The 25,574-nt window shown below is 36.4% G+C and overlaps 1 protein-coding gene across 1 annotated transcript in view; it reads right to left on the minus strand.

Moving 5' to 3' along the window:
* LOC141334337 (rab effector Noc2-like) overlaps positions 1–25,574 on the minus strand; it is a 72,183-nt gene that overhangs the window by 44,542 nt on the left and 2,067 nt on the right. Inside the window, exon 4 of the mRNA XM_073839392.1 lies at positions 18,293–18,379. Coding sequence (XP_073695493.1) covers positions 18,293–18,379 — 87 coding nt within the window. The remainder of the gene's footprint in view (positions 1–18,292; positions 18,380–25,574) is intronic.

Genomic DNA, 25,574 nt, shown 5'->3' on the forward strand with positions numbered 1-25,574 from the left:
TCAGAAGACTTGGAATAAGCACTAAGAACCACTTTTATGACTTTTGTCAGCACAGACCTCCATCTATTTTTATTATGGAAAAGAGTAGGCAGGGCATTGTTCATAAATGCACTTTTTTTGTTCATACTGTAAGAGAGTGAGTAAATATGAATAGAAATTTCAATTTTGGATGAACAATTCTAAAAGAAATATTCGTTAAAACTCAAAGCACCAGCACCTTTCCATTCTCCCTCCAACAGAGATTTGATATCCTACAGGAATAAACCAGCTCTGTGCCTGGGCTTTGAGTATCTGAGCTACAGCATGAAAGGAAGCGTATTATGAAAAAAGAAGTGTGACACTGTTTATGCCTCAGGCCCGGCTCTTCTGGGTCCACATCATAAGGTGTAAGTGCCGAGGATAGGAAGACATGCTCAAGCGGCGGCCAGCTGATAACACATTCTGCTGCGACCACCACTTGACTGACAGCTGCATCCTTAAGCCTTTTGTTAGTGCAGAGTTTTACTGGGAATATAGTTAACACAGAGTTTCCAAAAGGTCAAACAAATTCTCATAAAGTTCAACTCACTGAAAATACAGTTCAGATAGAGTCACTGCTCATTATGATCGCTAAAATAGGTTTTTGATGTACATTGTTCAGCAGTGTAATTTGGAGTAATTAATCATTTAATCGAATTCTTTTATAGCTAAATATAATCACTTTGTTTAATAAACAACAATGTTCATTATTCCCATTCAATGTGATTTCTCAAACAAGTTTTGATAATAAACAAACAGAAAAGCCTGAAAATAGCCCATTGTGAAATAAAATTATGGAGATAAGTCTGTGAATAATGTGTATTAGTCATTAGCATGGCATTATTGGGTTATTTCCGTAATAGCAGGTTACATGCCACCATGCAGATCATGAATGAAGGTAATTACCGAATTAATGATTCGTAAGACTCCATTACAACAAAGCAAGGCAGAGAGTAATTCTGCTACCTGTCAAATAGCCACAATACGTACGATTATAGACACAGTGGCATCAGTGCACTTATTGTTTCTTTTGAATATTTCTAATGGGACATGCTTTGGGATTACCATATTTCTGAGCTTGACTGGTTGATTAAAAGTCCACTGCCACTTAGTTGATCTTACTCCAAAAAAGAAAAATGACAGCTATAGTATACGCAACTGAGACAATATAAAATAAATGGAGTACCACTGAACAACATGAACAACAATTTGTAAACAAATTAACACAAAAGTGCTAAGTAGAAATAATACAAACCAGCTATCCATTCATATTTTATTTGCCAAAAATGTATTGCCAGACCAAGTTTTTTTTATCCAAAGATGCTCAACTAAAACAGTGGTTCTCAAACTTTTTTGCTCGCGCCCCCCTTTAAACCTTTAAAAAATCTGGTGCCCCCCTACCGAAAATACCTATCCCACCTAAGACTAATAAATGATTTTACTAAACATAATGAAAAATTTATGCTTAGTAAAAAAAAAAAAAAAAAAAGCTACAGGACAAAAACACATGCAACACTTGAAACATTAAAAAACAGCACAGGGAGAATAACTGTTATTATTATAATTCTCTCTGTTATTTATTTATTTTTTGTGGGTTTCATTCTGTCCTAAGGCATAGCAGGGCTTGAAATTAACTTTTTTACTTGGTAGCACTGGTACTCCCAACTTCAAAGAGCACCAAAAAAATATAGGAGCACCCAATTCATTTTAAGTAATGTGCTGATCTTGATTCTTCATGCTGATTCTGATTGCAGATGTTTTTCAAGCAAATGGGCTAATTCTGAGAGCCTTTTTTATATATTTATTTTACTCCTTAAACAAGGGACAGGAATGAATGAAAATATGAGTACATGAACAAGATGTTTATTTTCTCTATTGTAAGTACAGCCGTTTAAATTACAGGCAGCCACTGCATTTTTAAAGAATCTACAGTATAAATAACAAAACATAAACGACACAGTTCTTTCTTAGTCGTGTAGGCAATAAATGCAGCCATAATCAAAGTAGGCTACTGTTTCAATATTCAAAGTGCAAATAGAGACCGAATTTTCCCATCATGATACAGAGCTATAGAAAACTACACAACTGATTATAGTCCAATACTAATAACAGCCTAGATATTTTATGTAGCCTAATTTGCGTGCATTGGGGAGTCGATCTCTAAACGTGGGGTATTAGAATTGCTTTTGAATGCGTGTGCGCGTTTCACTTTTGGTTTCATTTTAACGATCGCGCGAATCAGCGGCGCTGTGCATGCATTCTACAATACAAGACATTAATTTTACAAAACCATTTGAAAGTGGGAGGACACAAACAGGATTTTTAAAAAGCCCCAAGTGGAAATTACGCCCCTGCGTTGAGTGGAACTCTGCCGCTGAGTTATCATTTGTGAATGTATGCTGTTGTACAGTATACCGAGACTGAGGCGCCAGAATGCCGCAGTTCAGCGGAGTGCAGTGTCACTGACATCTCTGCTGGACGCGACAAAGCGACAGTTGCAAATCATTTTAACTTTGAAGCCGAGAGCAATTATACCTCGTCAAAATTTCTGCATTGAGCTTTTGAATGACCAGCACTTGTCTGGGTCTGTGCGAATTCATCCATGGTTTTATCTTCTCTTTCACACACCGATCCATCTCCCATTCTAAGTGACGTCGTTTGGCTGTTTACGTTTTTATACTTATTTTTCTGCTGATGGCCCGCGCCCCCCCTGCAATACTCGTGCGCCCCCCCCTGGCGGGCGCGCCCCCCACTTTGAGAACCACTGAACTAAAAGCTGTAGCAACTCACAATATTTAACTCTTATGATTTTATAATCATAATTTTTTTTCCATAACTCCTTGACTGTACATGATCCAAATCATCCACAGTGGTTCCACACAATTTAGGAAAGCTATTTAAACATGTCTAATTTTAGCTGAGTTTACTCAGTTCACTTCAGTTCATTCTACATAAAGTATCTGAGTAGAGATAACATGTTTGTATAATGTATGCTCATGATCAAATCAAATTCAGCCAAATAGTTATAATAACATGCTATAAATGAGCAATATCACACGAGTAGCCGTTCGATATGGCTGTATATCAGCACGGCTGTGATTCGGCGTGCCGATATACAGCCATATTGGACGGCTACTCGTGTCATATTGTGTTTATACAACAGTTTGACAGCACAAATGTATAAATGTATAAATGCATAAGAAACAAAAACGCAGTGTCTTTAAAACCCTCTTTTGTGCAGAACTACTACTTTCCGCCACAGATTCAAATCTTAAGTTCACAGTTTAACAGCTGAGCCAAAACATCTGTTACCAATTTAAAAATGTCACTTTAGAACTAATAACGAAGGAACATTGAGTTGCCTTACTGAAAGCTTATTGTATTACTGTATTAAAAACTAATTGTATTTTGCATCTGATACAGCATTCATTCTTCAGCTCAATCTCATATTCACAATAAAACATTAGTTTGAATATCTGCTGAGGAACTGGCCTTGTCCCACTATCCTTTCATCTAATAAACGTAATTTCTGATGATTGTTGGCTGCATCTTACAAGGTGTTGTTGAAAGTAAAAATAACTTGTGTAAATAGCTTCCTTGTTTACAACCCAGCTTGGTCTCTTTCAATATAAAAGTTTTTACTGCTGACTCACATAAAAACAGCCTCTTGTCGCCATCTAAGGTTGGAACCAGTGTAACTAAACACCATCATGAACGCACACACACACACACACACACACACACACACACACACACACACACACAAACCATTTACCAATACAATATACTATAATCAAATAGTACTATTATTTATATAAAATATTATTTATTGAATAATATTTAACAACAACAAGCCATCATAAAAGTTGCTAGGCAATTCAGTCAAAAGTACAAAGGCATCGCTCTGACATACAGCATTAAAATGACATACAATCTAACGTGATGAGATTTATTTATTTTTTGAGCCAAAAGTATTTGCTCTGGAACAAATAATAGATTAATGAGACCAAAGACTGCCCATTAGATTTACCCACAACAAAGTATATATCGCGTTTAATCACTATAGAGACATCAGAGCGAGCAGCAAATTCCATAAGATCTGGCTGAGGTGAGGCTGCTCTCGTCGGGATTTTGAGTGCTGAATGGCCACTGACACCCTGCAGCTCACAGCGCCGAAAACACTGAAGCAAATTTTCAAATAGACATTATCTTTATTAACAAACTGCATATTTGAAGTCTAAACAAGTACATTTGCATCTGAAAAACTCTTAAAACTGCATTCCTTGACACAAAAACAACTTTTTTTTCAATTATGGTACATTTGGGTGTCAGCCACGATACTCACTGTGAAAAATACAGCAAGCAGAGTGATACAAGCGGTGAATTGGTTGGAGTTCTGTTATCTCTAAAATGTCACACTCCTCTCAGCCAATCAGATTCAAGGACCAGAAAGAACTGTTGTATAAAGCTAAATATAAATTTTCTTTACACATACTATGTTAGATGCTGGCAGTCTAAAGATGGGACTGATTACATCCCTAGGATACCGATTGGAGTTGTTATTTTTATTTTTATTTTTTTAATTAAAGGGGCTATATGCAACTTTTTCCCCAAAATAAACGTAACAATAGCCTTTTTATTTGACCATTTATGACTCAAACATCTCCTGATGAGCATACTGACACCTTGTCAGCTCACAGTGGGTGCACCTATAAGCCTGTATCCTATTTTTCCTATTTTCTGTCGGGTCGAATTTTTCGCGCGCTGTCTGCGGATGTGACGTCAAGCACGTTCATGTTAAACGTTTCAGATCACTCTGCCACCACCGCTAGACAGCAATTAGCCTACACTTGCAAGTTTCTCAAACAATATATGTATTTGACTGTTCTTACCTCTGTAAACATAATGTTGACTTCTTTGCAGCAGATGACTTGTGAAGTGTGTACGTATGAGCGCACGCTGTGAGAGCGAGCAGAAAGGAAGAGCAGTTCCGTTTTTTGGCCACAGGTGCCAGTCGCGAGTTTAAATTACAGAAAATTGCATATAGCCCCTTTAAAGTAAGTTGAATTCTTGTTAGCAGAAAGCACATGGTCAACACTTCAAGGACATTGTAAGGGGCTGTTCACACATATATACATCTATAAATATATATCACACATCTATAAATGCAAGCTGCAGTGCTCAGGAATGGTTTTTAAAAAGAGTGTAGTGCAGAATGCTTTCTCCATTTTGTTGCCATAAAATAAAACTGTAAAACAAAAGCTTGTATTGCTTGCCCCGCCTCCAGGTCATTTTGATTAGTCTACTGTTTTGTAACTGACATTGATATTGCCGCGGTGCATTAAAAAGTTGCAATTCTTTTAATGCTCTTTTACATAGAAAATCAATGTAAAAGTAGCGCATTGGAATGGAAAAATGCATTCTGTGTGAACGGCCCCTAACTCACTCAAAAAAACACCAACATAATAGAAAGTCTTTAAAATGCCTACTTAACAAAACAGGATGTATTAATGTGATTCATTGATGAATAAAGTTTTAAACAGCATCTTTTTTCCTTTTTTTTTGTAAAATTCAAAAAAATGCCCCTTTTGGTCAGTTTAATGTATGAATAAGAAATAAAAATAAATAAATAATCCATTGTACTGGCCATTAGGAGGTGGAACAGAAAGTTCACATACATTTGTGATTTGGCAGATGCTTTTACCCAGAGTGACCTGCACTGCATTCCAGTTACCGTAAACATTTTAACAGTGTCCTAGGAATTGATGTTGCTAGCCGTGCTCTACTCTTTGAGCTAGAACCTGTTTGAACCCTAATTCTGAACCTTACAAATTGAAAACACAGTATGCCCTGCATTTGATGCTACATTGACAGATGTCTTCACCCAGGGCATTTACTCTTGTACAACTTAATACTTCTGCAGAGACTGTAAAAAAACAAGTGAACTCTGACAAATCTGCTCAGCACTTCTCCAACTGTCAGCCCCTTTTCTCTCTGGCACTGACTAATCAAATGAACTAAACTATTTGTTTCATTGGCATGAAAGATCTAGCCTTTGGGCAGTCTTTGTTCCCTGGAGATCTGAGCAGATCAATCCAATCCCACACTCAGTATAGATTTAGACGGCAGGAGATTTCAGGGCCTATCCTTTCCGTTACCCAGCATGCCTGTTCATTTGCATGAGAGCTTTCTGCACTTGGCAGCATTATGACTCTAACCAAAGTGATATTTCTCATCATACAGGACCCACTTGCCAAGCAGAATTATTGGCTTCGGATCATATTGGTTGCAATTTGTGCTCCATTTCAGCACAGTACATTAAGGCAAGTTTAAAGCAGACGTTGCAGCGGATATCGGAGAAAAGCAATCCCTTCTGGCAAAACAAAGAAAATGTGAAGTATTTAATGTAGAACAGAGTTTAATTTATATCTGAAGGTCTGGCAAAGACATGGAGGAAACTGTCAACAGTTTCTATAATGACAGAAATTTACAAATGCGACAGCAAACGTATTTCTTTGAATTATGACAAACACACTTTCCCATGACACACTGGCTGGTTTGAATGCGCTCTGTGAAACTGTGATAAGCATTATTATGCAGCACAGTTATGTTTTGTGCTTTAAGTATATTATAGTATATCTAGATTCATCAGAAAATAATTTGCGCTTATTTAGTATCTCACCATCCACCCAGCGAATTAAGACTTTATTAAAAGAATTTAAGTTCACAGTTGTGATAAAATTCCTTAAAGGGATATCAACTTAAATTCTGAATTATATGACTTTCTATTAATTAGGCACATGGTTAGTGTTTAAAATGGATTCATCCATTCATTTTTTTTAAATAATGATTATGTACACTTACATGTTCACATGTGCACTTCAATTAAGTCCATTTATAAGAATTTGGCATGTTCTTAAACTAGATTTTTAAAATATTTATCATTTTCTTTAACACGGACACTCTACAGGTCACTGACCATCTTATTTTAAATGTTCACAAAGTACTTTTCTACACTGTTTTCTTACAACAAAATAATATGATCAAAAACATAACCAAAACATCCATTATTTCTGAAATACAAAATTGTATGTCATGATAACTGAGCATGCTGAGCAAACTCTTAGTTGAACAATCACCACAAAAACATGTTCTTGCTGTTTACTATTTTAAATTGCTCAAACTGACTTTAATATTTTATTATGTCAGCTTTCCCTATATTCAATAGTTCAACCTTTAAAAAAAAAAAAGTTTTTTCTGACTAAGCAAAAACTATTTTTACAGTACATACAGCTTAAGGAAATAGTTCACCCAATGAAAAAGAAAATTTCATTAATTACTCACCCTTATGTCGTTCCAAACCCGTAAGACTTTCGTTTATCATTTGAATGCAAATTTTCTTCAAAAACATCTTCATTTGTGTTCAAAAGACGAAGGAAGGTTTGGAACGACATGTGGGTGAGTAATTAATGACTAGGGGCTGTGATACTAAAAAGGGGCAAAAAACACCATAAAAAATACACCATATTGGCTAATACGCTATACCTTCTGAAGCTATACGATTGTGTTTAAACTTGCCACCTGTTAGGTGACCAAACATTAGAAATGTTTGCAGATATTAGCAGCTACAGTATAATCAAATGAAAGACACAAGCATGTGTGCTCTGCAACAATACTAAACCATTTATTGTTCTCGATCAAAATCAAGTCACACATAACTGGTTGATAAAATGAATATAATACCATTGTGAAGTTCAGGATGTCTTCTAAAGCACTAGAGTTCCTGAAGCAATAAAGGCTTATGAATATAAACCTCTGACTAGAGCTGTGTGGGCTGAACTCTGATTACATATTCTGAGTAGGAGCTCAATAATCAGCACTGTGATTTCTTGACACATGATGGAAGTTGTTCGTAAGAGAACATAAATCTGAAGGAGGGAGAAATTAAGTTTCTGTATAACAATGAATTGCAGAACACCTCTGCCATTTCTGAGCATAAAAAACAAAGAAAGCTGAAAAGACTCACCTTGAACATACACTACTATTCAAAAGCTAAGGCCAGTAAGATTTTATTTTTTAAGAAATGAATGAACACTTTTATTCAGCAAGGACACATAAGATTAATGTTTCTTGTGCAGCAAATCAGCATACTATAATGATTTCTGAAAGATCACGCGAAACTGAAGACTTGAGTAGTAACTTTCACAGGAAATTTTGTAATAATCTAATTTCATAATATTACTGTTTTTGTATTTTTTAAATATGCACCCGAATTTAACTATACAGTTGAGTTCAAAAGTTTACATACACCTTGCCAAATCTACAAAATGTTAATTATTTTACCAAAATAAGAGGAACCATACAAAATGCATCTTATTTTTTTATTTAGTACTACTATATACTATATTTCACATAAAAGACATTTACATGTCTTTTATTTACATGTAAATCACTGACAAGCCACGCCAAATCGCGCTCAAAATCGAATTCGATTTTCAGCGCGATTTGGCGTGGCTTGTCAGTGATTTACGGCGGGGTGTTTGAATTGCCGCTCCAGCTGAACGCACGTGATGGGGATTTACTACTAATCAATAATCATTTACTACTACTAAGTACCAGCTTCATTGACTAAACGCGCCTCACAACATCGTTCGATTAATCGTTGCAGCCCTAATAAAAAGATATATTTACAATATTTTGCGGCGTAACCCCAACATAATGCGTTTTCCATTTTCACTCACTGAAAGCTACATCTGTCTGTACGCAATGCGCCGATCTCTGCTCTTATCACTGCGCCGCAGATTGCACCCAAACGCTGACCCTGGTGTGCTTGATATAAATTTTGTTATTAGAAATTAGTGTTCGGCATTTTTTTTATTTAATTATGTCAAAAGCTTTCACGGTCTGCAAGAACGACCCCGGGTATAGAGAATCAATCCTTGCAGTGACCGTTTTGCGCGATAGGACAGTATAGTGGGGCTCAACGTAATTCATTAAACGTTAAAAACCTTCACCTTCAACAAAACGAGTAAGCAACAAGTCTTCTGCTGTCATTTCTGCTATTAGCTGAGTCATCTTCTCTGCCCTGCCTTTGTCGCATTTCTGTGAAATCTCTTATCCTCGTCTGACTGGTAGTGGCATCGGAATCATCTGCTTTTTTGTGTTTATGTGCAAGATGGTAACGCATCGAACTGGTTGTGGAGTTGTAGATGAGTGTGGCGCTGCACATCTTACACTTGACTGTTCTTTCGTCAAGTTTTTCAAAGTGTTGCCAGAGATCGCTGGGTGTATTAGAAGCCATTTTCGCTCTGTGCTCCGGTCTTGTCACTTCTCACAGCCATAACCAATCAAATATCAGACTACCGCCCAAATACCAGCATAACCAATCAGAAAGAATGAAAGTAGTTTAATTTAAAAAAAAAAATGCATTTTTAGAGCCAATCGATCGTCATTTTCATGCTCGATCGTCTGTGATGGGTTCGAGTAATCGATTAATCGAGTACTCGTGCACATCCCTATTATTTTCTCTTGTGGACTATATGTAAACATTTTATCTGAAATATCTTATTCAGGTCACTACTAAAAAAAAAACATGCATTTTGTAGGATCCCTCTTATTTTGGTAAAATAATTTATAATAATAATATTTAAAAAAATAATAATATTTTGCAGATTCTATAAGGTATTCATAAATCTCAACTGTACTTTTCAATGATAGTGTAAGAATAAAAAGGCTCCTTATCAAATAATGCAATAACATTTGTATATAAATAATATTAATAGAGTAAAAATGTTACAAATCTCAGAAGGGGGAAGAGCATATATGCATGTACTTAAAAGAGGCTTTGAAAATGGATGGGATTTTAAATGGGTACAAAATTGCTTTTACATAAGTCTTGGAACATGCTGTAAATCTCTCTCCTATGTTGGTAAAGTATTTTCTGTTGATGAAAGAGCATCTCAAACAAAGCTGACTTGTAGTTCAGCCTCTTGGGACAGGTTCAGCGGGGCTCTAGCCATCTGCGTTTATTGTGGCCGTGTGTTTAACCTGAGAGGGCAGGGGCTGCACTGGCAGAGGGGCGGCATAACACTAACAGTCTCTGATAAAACCGCAGGTCCTGGGAAGAGAACATGTAGTAAACTGATAGCAACACAGGCCGAACGGATGGATGCAGAATTGATGCGGGGGGATGCTCTGTGGGCCTTGTGCTTTCCAGATAAAATGAAAAAAGAAACCAACATTCATTATCTACAAAAAAGCTGCTACTCTAACCATGTCTTTGTTTTAAAGGCAACATATCATGAAAATCTGTCTTTTTCCGTGTTTAACCCCCTGGGGTCGACAAACGCGTATACGCGTTTTGTGGCAGTTCCCCAAAAGGAACTTAAATTACTCTTAAATTACTACTGTCATTTTTTTTTTTATAACTGATCATTTTGCTAGATAGGACCTTCTTCCTCAGCTGGGATGGTTTTATGCCCTTTGAAGCTGCATTTAAACTTTGGGGCACTATAGAAGTAAAAAAAAAAATCAAAATACTGAGAAAATCACCTTTAAAGTTGTCCAAATTAAGTTCTTAACAATGCATATTACTAATCAAAAATTACATTTTGATAGGTTTACAGTAGGAATTTTACAAAAAATCTTAATGTAACATGATCTTTACTTAATTTCCTAATGATTTTTGACATAAAAGAAAAATCAATAATTTTGACCCATACAATGTATTTTTGGCTATTGCTACAAATATACCCCAGCGACTTAAGACTGGTTTTGTGGTCCAGGGTCACATATGGAGAGAAATTCTGAAATGTTTTCCTCAAAAAACAATTTCTTTACAACTGTAGAAAGACAGATATGAACATCTTGGATGGGAAGGGGGTGAGTAAATTATCTGTACATTTTTGTTCTGGAAGTGAACTTCTCCTTAATATAGACTGTAAAGTGTAAGAGACTTCTTTCAAAAACATTAAATAAATCTTTTGAAAGGTAGTGTAAATTCAACTTGAATCAGGGTCTTGCCAATGTCATCACACTCCCGACACAAATTCAGAAACTTGCCCTTATCTGTGATGTGTAGCAGTAGGCTTTTTGGGACACCATGAACTAAAGTAAAACCCTTAGGCTAATAAGTGATCTCACATGAAGCCTATCAATGTCCTACTCGGTCTTCATCCATTCGTCTTATCTGCCGTTCACCGATCTCACTGCTCAATATTACCTGCTGGGCTTTAAATACAGAGGGTGATGAAGGAGCGTCTGACAACACTCATCTGTGGCTAATTGCGCTGTGATGTGCTGTGATTAGCGCTGAAGGTTAGTGTGCTTAAGCAAGCTGTGACAGGAGATGGGGTCACTGAGGGCACCACTGAAGCTGAGCTCTGCACTGGAAGGCAATGTGTTATTTCTGTGACATGGGTAATGAGGACGAGGTGCACGCCAATTCTGAGCTCTGCTCGAGGTAAACAGAAGATGCCTAATTTCTAACCGACTTTTTCCAAATAGAGTTAAAGCAGTTCAATAAGGGTACAGGATTTAAATTTTAAAGCTATAGTTAATGTAAAAATGAAAATTATGTATTTGAAATAATTTTCAATTATGCATCATGTAATTTTTAAAACTGTATAACTTACTTTCTTCTCTGGGGAACAAAAGATGTTTTGAAGAATGTTGGTAACCAAACAGTTTTGGTGGCCACTGACTTTCACTTTATGGACAAAACAAAATACATTTTCCAATGTGTAATTTATGTTCCACAGAAGTCAGCCAGTCATACAGGTTTGGAATGATATGAGGGTAGGTAAATGACAGAATTGTTTTTCTTCATAGTCAACATGAACTGTAATAAAAATAAAAATAAATGTTTGTAACAACGCAAGGTTGAACAAATAATAAAAGATTAAGTGAACTATTGCTTTAGATCCTTCATCCTTCTTTTATACATTACTGCTCCAATGTTTTTTTTTTCCATCAGATCAAGTTTTATGCAAAGAGTTTTGCCATTTTTACAGAGTACAGGATTTATATTAAATGAAACTATGGACTATGTGACTGCAGTTGGACGAGACACAAATCCTATCAAACCTCAATCACACATTTCATTACTTCTGTAAATGGATCTTTCCTTGACCTTTTCAAAGTCTTATGGAAACATACATTGGGAGCTATGGATCTATTTGCTTTCTTTAAAATGAAACACAGAAAGCAACTTTTTAAATCTGTTCTTATTTGCAGTAGAAAATAACATGAAGATAATGTGCACAGTGTCCGTTCAAACCTGGTTTCAAGGACGTTACTACACAAACACTAATGTATTCTGAGTGATTTGTTCATGTTTGTATGTGGTTGCTAGGTTGTTCTGGGTCATTGCTATGTGGTTGCTTACTGGCCATCCCAAGTCTCTATTCTGGTCTACAGATATCACTCATTGATTTAAAGTCTATGAGATTTTAGTGTTTTATCTGCAGGGTGAAAAACAAATTACAAGGCCAAATGTTTGGAAAAGTAATATCAGACCTTTTAACAACAAGCTGCAAGATTTCAGATATCATTCATGTCTATAGACTAAATGGGAAGACTACACATTGCCATTTTATATATGGGTTTGTTCAAATTCTTAAACGGAACATTGAATGCAAAATTCACTTTTACATGGTGTTTGCATATAAATGTCTGTGGACACAAAGATAAAAAGCCATTCAATCCATTTTTTAAACCCCCCAAAAAAATAAACCATCTCAATTATCAACCTGTTTTGATTTTTCGTTCTGACAGACTGTTGACGGACTGTCCCGTATTAGCATATTTCTGCCGTCAGCCAGTTGTACACTGGCCGCCATATTCTCCACCTTTGAGCAGCTGTAGCGACAACAATGCCTCGTAAGCAGTGCAGGTGTTTTATAGTTGGATGTAAAAGTGAACACAAGAGTTTTTATTTTCTCCAGACATTAGAGCCACTGACGACGCAGTGGATTAGTTTTGTTTTTGATGGCGCCACCAAATACACAAAAAAAACGTAACAGAGGGGTAGGGTGAGCAGTAGCTCATTATCATTTAAAGAGCATGCACCGAAACGGATCGCTGTGAACGGAGCTATTTTTGACAAGGTAAAAAAAAAAAAAAAAAAAAAGTTGTTTTACACGACCATGGAGTTATTTTAACCAAAGTATGTTGCAGATATTTCATGAAGTAGTGTTGAGTGATATACTCAAGTTTCATATCCATCTGCAGCACGCTATCAGTCCTGTGGCGGCCCGCAAGGGATTTCTAAAAAATTATAAGAATCTGCAGAGGTGGGAAAACTATGGGAGTTTTCATCCGCTGGAGGGCAGTTGGTCCAGAATGGCTAATTTGATGCAATATCGGTAAAATTCAATAGATGGCACTGTAGCCTGTAATGTGGTATATAACCCCTGATTTACACCGTTGCACCACTCCGACGTGGCCACTGTAGTCACGCCGTGGATGGCGAACTTGTTTCAACCCGGGTCTCCACGCTGCTGCGCTAAAGATAGGCGCCTAGTCTAGATTTGACGGACGCCGCATCCAAGCCACACAGCAAATACAAAATAAAAAGTCAAAATATACACCCTACAAAACTGCCACAATTATAAATAAGTTACTTGTGTCTGTAGACTTTCCAGTAGGAGAACAAATGCCAGTGTTATCCTCCTGCTCACAGACACTGTAATTTCACTGTAAATTTTCCTGCAACCATGCCGCTAGTTTCATTGAACACTGCTAAATTTATGGGATTTTTTTTGGAGCAAGGGGGAATATCTATACATGTTTCTAATGTTTGTAAACGTTTCGTTTATTTTACATTATTTCTAAATGAAATTGTAAAATGTGTCTTATACATCAATCGACTTAATATATATGCAAATAATGCAACTTACCTGTGTCATAAAGTGCTCATAAAAAAAAAAAAAGAGAAGCCATGTATGTACAAGTATACATAGGCTACAGTACATTAGTAAGTGAGTGTCAATTTGGAATTTAAAACAAAAATAATAAGCTTCATTTGTCATAAACTAATTATGCGGCCCCTCACTTAATGTGGAAAACTTGATGTGGCCCTCGAGTCAAAAAGTTTGCCCACCCCTGATATAAAATGTGGAGAAGCGATGTGCGTGTAATTCACATGCGTATGTTTAGCGCCATTTACTGAGATGAATGCTTATATTTATTATATACAGACGGATTCTGATATATCGTATTTGTTTATTTCAGCCTAAACCACATTTTACTACCTCTGTTATCCTAATGACTGTGCAATGCTGGATAAATATGATTAATTATTATTAATTATATATGATTATAATCAGTTAAGCTATCTACACTGTATGATGAATAAATCTCTTCCATTTTCACTGCACACGTCTGCGGCATGTTACGGCTCCGACGCGGCCACTATAGTCAATGCTTGTGTTTATAACACGGCAAGTTTTTGAAGCATCCTAGAACACCTCTCCGCACTGCACTGCTAAAGTTAGGCGCCTTTTTGATGGATAATAATAATAATAATAATCGTCTTGCTATTGTCAAAGGCATCAGAAACAGGCAACATCGTAGATACACTACTAACGTCTATCGGCACAACCCTATCATGAAGACCCTAAACAAGCATACCAACTTGGAAAATGGGCATCCAATGTCCCCTTTAAAAGGATAATTCACAGAAAACTCTGTAATCATTTACTCATTCTCATATTGTTCCAAAACTTTTATTTTTTTTGGGATAAGGCTTATTTGCGTAACTGAGTAAGTTTTTTTTTTTATCCAATATGAAAACGTGCATAAACTACAATAGAAACACATTTACCAAATAAATACCTTGAAGTGCATCAACAAAACTCACATGTCTTTGCCTCAACAGATATGACAACTGGATAACTGGACTAACCAGCGGATGGATTCTCATTACACACCATTTCAAATGTTGTTTTAATCATTTTGAAATGTCTGAACCAGTGTTCTTCATCAAAATGATTTGGTATATCACCTCCAAGAACACCACCTGTCACAGGATTGGGTAACCAAACAGACGATAACATCATAACGTTTATCAGGAAGCTACGATTTTGTTCTCTACAACTGACTAGATGGAAATGATGCTTTATTCGCAAATGTTTTATGCAACATACCAATTTTGCGCATAACTCATTGCTTTAGATAGAAACTAGGGCTGGGCAATAAAACGATAACACTAATTAGCGTAATATAATTTTCCTCGATAAAACAACAACAACAACAGTTCGATAAAGGTTGGATATAATGTCTATGTGCCAAAAGCGAAACAAGTTAGCAATACTCATTTGAACACGGAGCATCTATCCGCTTGGCTTAAAGTTCAAACGGCAGTGCAGTGTGAGCTTACTGATAAATCTCAGTCACGTGACCACTAAACAGCGCTTTGAGATCCAGAGTGCTTGAATTCAGTGATGAACAAAAATGAGCATTGGGATTTAAACTAGTTTAAAGTCAGATAAAACAGCGCTGACAAAACAGGAGAAACACTGTGTGCAACAATACAGTCAGAAAGCTTTTCAATCTACAAATCAACAACATTTACAATGGATTTACTGTAGTAACACTAACTGCATTGTATTGTATCGTATTGTGGCAGAAATGCAGGATATTCATATCAAATTTTATTATATTACTATTGTAGACATGTATTAACTGTATTAAAGGAGTAATAGAATGTAATTTCAGTATTTTTGTGATTAAGCTAAATTGCATTTATACTTAATGTATTTAGATTACAGTTTTTCATACAAATATGTAAAAACCATATGTCATATTTTTACCATGGTATTGAGGTGCTTTGTATGTGGTTTGTGGTTATCATGATCTAAATGTATGCTACTATGAAAAACCAATTGTTAATTTTACTCAAACTCAAACAGTCAGAATAATTACATTTTACAAAAACATCTGTAAAAACCTCATTTTTATATGTTTTGATAATAAAAAATAATAACATAAAATAATATCACTCATTAGAACATCCAGAAACTAAAAAGTAAATTTTTCTATTACGATATTTATTTTTATATAAGGAAAAATGTGTAAAGAATTTGTCATGTTCTGACCCTAAAGAGTAGTTTAAAACCACAATTAGTCTGTTTTTTACAACTTCACTTAGAAGAAAAAAATCCTTCAAACTTGACAGAAATAAAGATTTGAAATTGATCATGATGATTATTGATATCGACTGATATGAAAAATTTTATTATGAACATTTTTGGGCCGTATCGCCAAGTCCTAATGGAAACATAGCTAATGTTTGTTTTTCTTTTATCATATAGGTTTGGAAAGCCATGAGGGTGATTAAATTGACACAGTTTTCATTTTTGATTGAACTATCAAATACCAACACTGCTACAGACAGAATTTCTAAGACCAAAGAGTGAAAATTAGGGATGCACCGATACCAATCGGTCGATAAAGCTTGCGCGTTTTGTCAGTAAAGCCGGTTCTGTAATCAGCGGTAAATGCCATCAGGTGAGTGATTTCACGTTGAGCCGTATATACTACACACAGCCGTTGTTTACCGACGAGCTGCGCATAGCAATGTTCATTATCAGTGTGAATGTGCGCAGCTCGTCTGTAAACAACGGCTGTGTGTAGTATATACGGCTCAACGTGAAATCACTCACCTGATGGCATTTACCGCTGATTACAGAACCGGCTTTACTGACAAAACGCGCAAGTTATCGACCGATACATATCGTGCATCCCTAGTGAAACTGTAAGCAAAGCCTGAGGTGACGCAAAACAAGAAGAAGTCATGTCTCCCAAAGAAAAAAAGCGAATAAAGAAAAGTAGACAATGTCTCAATTGCAAACCTAGCGCGCTCCTTTAACAGGAAAGCAGTGACGGAAGTGTCAAAACTGTCTCTAAATCCAGTAAGAAACAGTCATTTTGACAACAAGCCTCTATTATCTGCCTAACCCATGATAAGACAGTTTGCCAGCAGCTGTCTTGCTCACAGAGCCTCTATCACCTTTTGCAGCTCTGGGTTGAAATGGGGCCCATTTTTTTCACAGCAGTGCATCAAAAACTCCAGTTCTGTTGAACTGAAAATGAACTGTACACTATGTTTTTATAGTTCCACATGAAAAAAAAACTTTATGGAATATGCAATATTTGTGAAAACTGCAGTACTCAGCCTCCAACAGAGATGACAACCATACAAACTGAATTGTGGTTCTATTTTTAGAGCATAATTTAAACTTAAATCAGCCATTTGCATTTATTGATTTTTAATGTACTCAACATGAGCATACTAAATGTTTCAGGCTGCATTACAGTCTGCCTGCGGTTTTGAACTGTCTGAGGTTGGAAGGCTAAATGATTCCTCTTTCATCTCCTCCTTTCATGATGACCCTGAACCACACACACACACACACACACACACACACACACACACACACACACACACACACACACACACACACACACACAAACTCCAATCAACGGAGAAGCAGCAATTTAATTTCTCCACAAGCTTGGAGTCGAAGCGCTAGCCTTCTGAAAAGAGATGAGATTTTCTTATTAATGTCCAACAGTACATCATCAGTCTGACCACAAACAATACCGCCTGATTCACCTTACTGTGACTACTCATTACTTATCTCATTATTGGTGTCATAGCCTTTGTCAAGCATCTTTTCACTTGTGTTACTCTGCTGTTGAAAGTCGTCATGATGTAGGAACATAAGCTGGCACAAATAGGCTTAAAAAGTACAAATAATAAAACAGAAATGATGCAAAAGGTAACTTTAGGTTATTTTGGAAAATAACTGCTTGTTTCAAGAGTGAGAAACTATTTGATTAACGTCAACGGATGTGAAGCCACAAACCTGGCAAAATTTGCCATTTTCAGTAATTAGTTCTTCCTCATACACTCTCCATTGTATTAAACCAGTGCATTTTAAACCCAATTTAGTTGCCTGGCGGACTGATAGAAACCTGTGCACCTGGAGTCCCAAGTTGAAGTGCAGCCAGGAAGTCTGATTGGACTTTTAAGATTTTCTGTTTTGTTTGTAATATGCATCAGATGGTCAGTGAACAGAATGTGGGCAGACTGTAGGCAGTCTGTCAGAGATGGTGTTGGTTATCAGTATAGAAATGTGATCCTCTGGAACTAGATTTCTTATTCTATTATTAGTATTCCACCCCTGAGTTCTCACATCTGAACAAAAACTAATTTATAAGCACAAATGCGGTTGATTAGTTTTAAGTTAAAACACGCGTGGTACTTTACCTCTCTCCGTTCACTGCAGATCTTGCAAAGCCACTGAGCCCTTTTTTGACTTCCTGTAGTCTCGATTCCACACTTAGTGCACACCTTCTGAAATACAAACACACATAACACCCAAAAGATCATTAGATTTTTACGCAGGTTTTGAAAGTTGACAAAGATACCCTAATCAAACAAATGAGATGAAAACATATACTTTAATTACCAATAATTTATTTATTCAGAAAAATTATCTAATACTACATATCTGTGAGTGGCAAGGTATGTGAGGATCTGCAGGATTAGCAGTTAATTTGAAGGCAAAATTAGTCCATCTGTTCAGAGGTGTTTTTAATCAATGGGATGACTCTCAGGTGTCAGTGCGTGCCCTGTTTTATTTTAAGAACAGGGATCTATCAAAGTCTAATCATGTTTGTGGAAGTGAATCATAGCACAAACAAAGGAGAGCTCTGAGGACATCAGAAAAAGAGCTGTTGTTGCTCATCAGGCTGGGAATGTGACAAAACCATCTCTAAAGAGTTGGACTCCACAAATCCACAGTCAGACAAACTGTGTACAAATGGGGCAAATTTAAGACCATTGTTACCCTCCCCAGAAAGGGTCGACCAACAAAGATCACTCAGAAACAAGACGTGTAATAGTCTGTTGCAAAGAACCTCAGGGTAACTTTTTAGCAAGTAAAGGCCTTTCTCACATTAACGTTCATGAGTCCACCATCAGAAGAACACTGAACAGCCATTATTGATGGAACAATGAATTCTGAATTATACCAGAAAATTCTAAAGGAAAATGTGAGGACATCTGTCTGAGAGTTGAATCTTAGGAGAAAGCAGGTCATGCAGCAAAACATCGCCTCCAAACACACAGTCATTCTACCAAAGAATGGTTAAAGAAAAACAAAGTTAAATGTTTTGGAATAACCGAGTCAAAGACCTGACCTTAACTCAATTGAAATACTGTGGAAGGACCTGAAACAAGCAGTTTACAGGAGGAAACCCACCAACATAAGAGTTGAAGCAGTTTATCTATACACGCTCATTGATGCTTCAAAAGGAAACACAATGCATTAAGAGCCAGGGATGAAAACTTTTTGAATTTGTAGATCAGGGTAAATTAAATGTCACTTATCTAGTCTTTTGGGAAACATGTAAGTATCTTATGTAGCTTCTGAAGGTCAGTACTAAATAAAAAATATTTATGCAAAATAAGAAAAATGTGAACACTTCATTTTGTTCAAAAGTTTACACTCCCTGCTCTTAATGCACTCTTTTTCCTTCTAAAGCATCAGTGAGCGTTTGAGCCTTCTGTAATGGTTGCATTTGAGTCCCTCAGGAGTCCCAGTGTGAAAAGATGGATCTCAAAATCATGCAGTCATTGTTGGATCTCAAAATCATTGCAGTCAAAATGCTGAAAAACCAAAGAATTTGTGGGACCTGAAGGGTTTTGTTTAGAACAAACAAGGAACTAATGAACAACTATCACAAAACAAAGTGTGGCAGCTGTGGATCATTCAGGTAAAAACAGTATTAATAATCAAGTGTACGTAAACTTTTGAACAGGGTCATATTTATTAATTCAACTATTATTTTCTCTTGTGGACTATATGTAAACATCTTTTATCTGAAATATCTTATTCAGGTCACTACTAAATAAAAAACATGCATTTTGTAGGATCCCTGTTGTTTTGGTAAAATAATTAATATTTTGCAGATTCTGCAAGGTGTATGTAAAGTTTTGACCTCAACTATATGTGTGCTTTTTTTCCTCTTATTTCAAGTGTGAACAATTTTATTTAGCTAAAAAGACAAAAAAAATCTAATTAGAATCTTTATGGAAAGTATATTTGAATGTGTGTGAAGAAACAAGTTAGGAAAATGAATGTCACACTGTGTTTTTCTGCTATGATTATAAATATGTGTTTTAGGTTTAACAATTTCATCTTCCATCTAATGACAGGTCAGCATTTTTTGCTCAAAAAAAAAAAAAAAAAACATGCCACTGTTATTTAATCTGTTTTTTTAACTTAAGTTTGATTTTGTACATTTACCTGCATTATCATTGGCAATGCCTTTTTTTAATGTGTGAAAGCAGAAACGTGCCCACCCTGCAGTTGTGCTGATTGTAAAAGCATCATCCCTCTCCACACTAAAATAAATTAAATTACAGGGGGGAGATATTAGTGTGGACTCTGACGCCTTGGTTTTTAAGAATCAATTTGAAGGTGAGGGCTGGGATACGCTGTTGTAATGAGAAAAGAGAAAGAACCTTTAATAAGGCTTTATGTAATAGAAGACAAACACTAGACTGAAGTGCCTGTAATTTAGTTTTAGCAGAACTTCCATATACTTAAATTGCTTTGAGATGGAGTGAACGAGAGAAGAACAGACAGAATGTGAGTGAGAGGGCACAAAAAAAATCTCTTCAATTTCCGTTAAATACTTCTAAAGATCCCTCTGTGAGTGAGAGCCACCTTTAAAGCAGCTGTAAGCGGTTTAATACCACACATAAAATGTCTCTACTGCTTGACAGGTATCACTGAAATGGGTGTCTTGAGAAATCACACCTTACTCTGTGACAGCTCCAGGCTCTCTAAATGGAAAAAATTCATCTGATTGTGGCACGCATGTCTTGGCCAATCAGAAAGCTTAGGGGCGGCCTTCTGTCAGTCTAAACCAATGGCATGAGTTTAGAACTTTTTTTTTTTTTTGCTTGAAGATTGCTTTTTTTTTTTTTTTGCTTTGGATTACTTTTTATGATGGATGGATGCACTTTACTGTACTTCAAAATCTCAACAGCCATTTATTATAAAACATGGAAGAGCCAGGACATTTTTTAATATAACCCCGACTTTAATCACCTAAAAGAAGAAAGTCATATACAGCTAAGATGGCTTGAAAATTAGTAAATCATGGGGCATTTTTTTTTAATTTTTGGGCGAACTATCAATTTAAGAAGCTAATACTGACAATTATTTTAATGTCACGACAGATAACCAATGCAATGGCTGATAAAATCCAATACAATTTGCATGATATGCATGTTACTAGCATATTGACTGTTATTAGTAATCTTACTCATCAAACAATGTCTTATCTTTTGAATTCTAAAAAGAAAAGATAAATAGACTAAAAATATATATAATAATAAAATGATATGCAAAGTTCCAATCTAAACCAAATGATTTGTGATCCATCATTTCAGATCAGGACTGAATCAGAATCATTTATTCACTGAATGATTAATGAACCTGATTCGAAGTATCGATCTGAATCAAATTATTTGCGATACGTGATCCGACTGGAGCGTTTCAAAACAGTGAATCATTTTGCGACGCAATGGTTTACAGTGAGGGAAAAAATTATTTGATCCCCTGCTGATTTTGTACATTTGCGCACTAACAAAAGAAATGATCAGTCTATAATTTTAATGGTAGGTTTATTTTAACAGTGAAAGACAGAATAACAACAACAACAAAAAAATCCAGAAAAACATTTAAAAAATGTATACATTGATTTGCATTTTAATGAGTGAAATAAGTATTTGATCCCCTATTAATCAGCAAGATTTCTGGCTCCCAGGTGTCTTTTTATTCCAAACTCTCCACCATGGCCAAGACCAAACATCTGTCCAAGGATGCCAGGGACAAGATTGTAGACCTACACAAGGCTGAAATGGCTACAAGACCATCACCAAGCAGTAGGGTGAGAAGGTGATAACAACTGGTGTGATTATTCGCAAAAGGAAGAAACACAAAATAACTGTCAGTCTCCCTCTGTCTAGGGCTCCAAGCAAGATCATACCTCATGGAGTTTCAATGATCATAAGAATGGTGAGGAATCAGCCCAGAACTACATGAGGGGATCTTGTCAATGATCTCAAGGCAGCTGGGACCATAGTCACCAAGAAAACAATCGGTAACACACTACGACGTGAAGGACTGAAATCCTGCAGCGCCCGAAAGGTCCCCCTGCTCAAGAAAGAACATGTACAGGCCCATCTGAAGTTTGTGAATAAACATCTGAATGATTCAGAGGAGAACTGGGTAAAAGTGTTGTGGTCAGATGAGACCAAACCTTAGCTCTTTGGCATCAACTCAACTCACCGTGTTTGGAAAAGGAGGAACGCTGCCTATGACCCAAAGAACAACATCCCAACCGTCAAACATGGAGGATTGGTGGTGTTTTTCTGCTGAGGTGACAAGACAATTGCACCACATCAAAGGGACAATGGACGTAGCCATGTACTGTCAAATCTTGGGTGAGAACAACCTTCCCTCAGCCAGGGCATTGAAAATATGTCGTGAATGGATATTCCAGGATGACAAAGACCCAAAACACCTTAATCCAATAGAAAATCTGTGAAGGGAGCTAAAGGTTCGAGTTGCCAAACATCAGCCTCAAAACATTAATGACTTGGAAAGGATCTGCAAAGAGGAGTGAGATGTGTATAAACCTTGTGGCCACCTACAAAAACCGTCTGACCTCTGTGATCGTCAACAAAGGGTTGTGCCACCAAGTACCACGTCATGTTTTGTGAAGGGGTCAAATACTTAGATCTGATCATTTCTGCAATAACCGATTATCAGATTCCATATGTTATATGATCAACACAGTCTATTACACAGATGGTCATATTTTGAATGAACACAGACACATTACCAATCTAATAATAATACTAATCAATTCATTAATTTCCCTGCATGTTGAAAAGCCATTGTAAATCCAGCGAGGTCTAGAAACAGCAGCTGTTGAGAATGATCACAGGTCATGAGAGAGCAGGAGTGATGTGAGCGCAGGGTTTCTGTAACAGATGCTCTGTCCTCACTGGCACAGACCTGCTGTTAAGGACCTCATTCAGTCTTTAGCACTCCTTAGTCCTGTGTCAAGACACAGTGTGTGTCTGTCTCCAAGTAAACTACTAACTGTAATCCCAAAGTTCAGTGAAAAGTATCTCATGTCTCATGAGCAGTATCAGTATACTAAACAGTGTTTCAGTTACACACTGCCCCCTTGTGGTCACACTGAAAACTAAGTTAAATCAATATTTGCAATAGCAAGCTATATTTAGCAATATTATATTTGAGATATGTATTTAAGCATACTACAATACAGCTGCTCTATCATGTCAGCTATTTGTAGGCCAACCTATTAGGTTGGAGTTTGCTCAGACTTTTTTTAAGAATAGCAGTGTTGTATTTTGGTATTACAAGGTCTGAGGCCCATTTTTCATTTATCATCCTACCTTACAACATAAATTACACACTGTCATAACTCAAACATAAATCATCATGTAAAGTCACACCCTTCCAGCTCACAAAGACGGCATTTATTTGATCAAATACAATTATAAAACTGCAATATTGTATAGTGTAATATTGCTGTTACAATTTAAAATAGCTTTTTTAAAATATATTAAAATAGAAAACCGTTTTGATGGCAAAGCGGAATTGTAAGCAGCCATTTCTGCAGTCTTCATTGTCACGTGATCCTTCAGAAATCATTAAGATTTGCTGCTCAAGAATGTATCTGAATAGAATGTATTAATAGAAAGTTCAAAAGAACATTTACTGTCACTTTTGATTTAATGCATCCTTGATGAATAAGCGTATTCTTTTTCATGAACTGAACTTCTTTCAAAAAAAGAAAATCTTCCTGGATCCAATTTTTTGAAAGGTGGTGTTAAACCAATCATGTTCTCTTAAAAGTAAGAGACTGGGATTAAATGATTTTCTTTAGCTCCTTTCTAGACAATTCTACGCAAAATAAAACGTTTATGTATAAAATATTCTCTTTACAAATAAATTCCATTTAAACCCAAAGGATATGATTAAACTATGACAACTAATGTAAAAAAATACAAATCTATTATGTCAAGCATTTTTTTCCTCCAGAATGTTGAATGTGGGGTAAGATTAGCCACTTGTAACCAAAAGGAACAAAAAAAAAAAAAAGAACCAATGCACCAATAAGTATATTTAGGAAGCAAATAATGCAGCATAAATCACAATTTACCCTGGTCCTACAATTCAAAAAGTTTACACCCCCTGGCTCTTAATGCATTGTGTTGCTTTCTTGGGCACCAGTGAATGTCTTCATCTTTTGTATAATAATTATATATGAGTCCCTCAATTGTCCTCAGTGTGAAAAGATGGATCTCAAAGTCATACATACACTTTTGGAAATGGTTCAAATATGCAGATACTGCTGGGAAACCAAAAGAATATATAAACATCTGTAGCATATTCTGCAAGGGGTATGTAAACTTACGAGCACAAATGTATATGTATTTTAAGCAACTTTAAAGGCTATTGTTCACTTAGGTCTATTTTATTACATCAAACTAATTTTAGTAGTATATACAGTCAAGCCTGAATTAAAGTTATTTTTATTCAACCAACAAGTTTTTTTAACCAGAAATGACACAGGCTTCTCCCAAAAGATAATAAGACAATGTACAAGAGGCATCATTGTGGAAAAAAATATTTTTCAGCTTTTGTTTACATTTGAACAAAAAGTGGCATGTCCAAAATTATTCATACCCTTTGCAAACTGTCACAGTCTATGGGAAAATCCAAAGTTCGATACCATTCCAAATGGTCCAAGCTCTCGTGGTAAAAAATTGCAAAGTATTATTAAAAAATACAAGACTTTCCGCACTGTGAAAAATCTCAGAAGACGTGGTCAGAAAGCCAAAAGTGACACCTGTGCTAGCCAGGAGGATAGTGAGAGAGGTAAAAAAGAATCCAAGAATCACCACCAAGGCCATCTTGATGAATCTGGGCTCTGCTAGTGGCAACAACTCAAGGCAGACAGTCCAACGGACACTGCACACCACTGAGTTCCACGGACGCAGACCAAGGAGGACACCACTTCTTCAGATAAGACACACAAAAGCCTGCTAGGTTTTTGCAAATGCTCATCTGGACAAAGAAGACGACTTCTAGTCTTCTGTTTTATGGTCAGATGAAAAAAAAATTGAAATGTTTGGCCACAATGATGTAACCTTCATTTGGCGGAAAAAAGGAGAAGCCTTCAACCCTAAGAACACCATCCCCACTGTCAAACATGGTGGTGGGAACCTAATCATAGTAAATGGCACCATGAAAAAGGAGCAATACATCAAAATTCTGAACAGTCAGGCAATCAGGCAGTCTGCAGAAAAACTTGGCCTTGGGTACCAGTAGACATTTCAGCACAACAATGACCCAAAACACACAGCAAAAGGGGTGAAGAAATGGTTAGCAGACAAAAACACTAACGTTTTGCAGTGGCCCAGCCAGAGTCCT

The sequence above is a fragment of the Garra rufa genome, chromosome 5 (genome assembly GCF_049309525.1).
Source record: "Garra rufa chromosome 5, GarRuf1.0, whole genome shotgun sequence".
Lineage (NCBI taxonomy): Eukaryota > Metazoa > Chordata > Actinopteri > Cypriniformes > Cyprinidae > Garra > Garra rufa.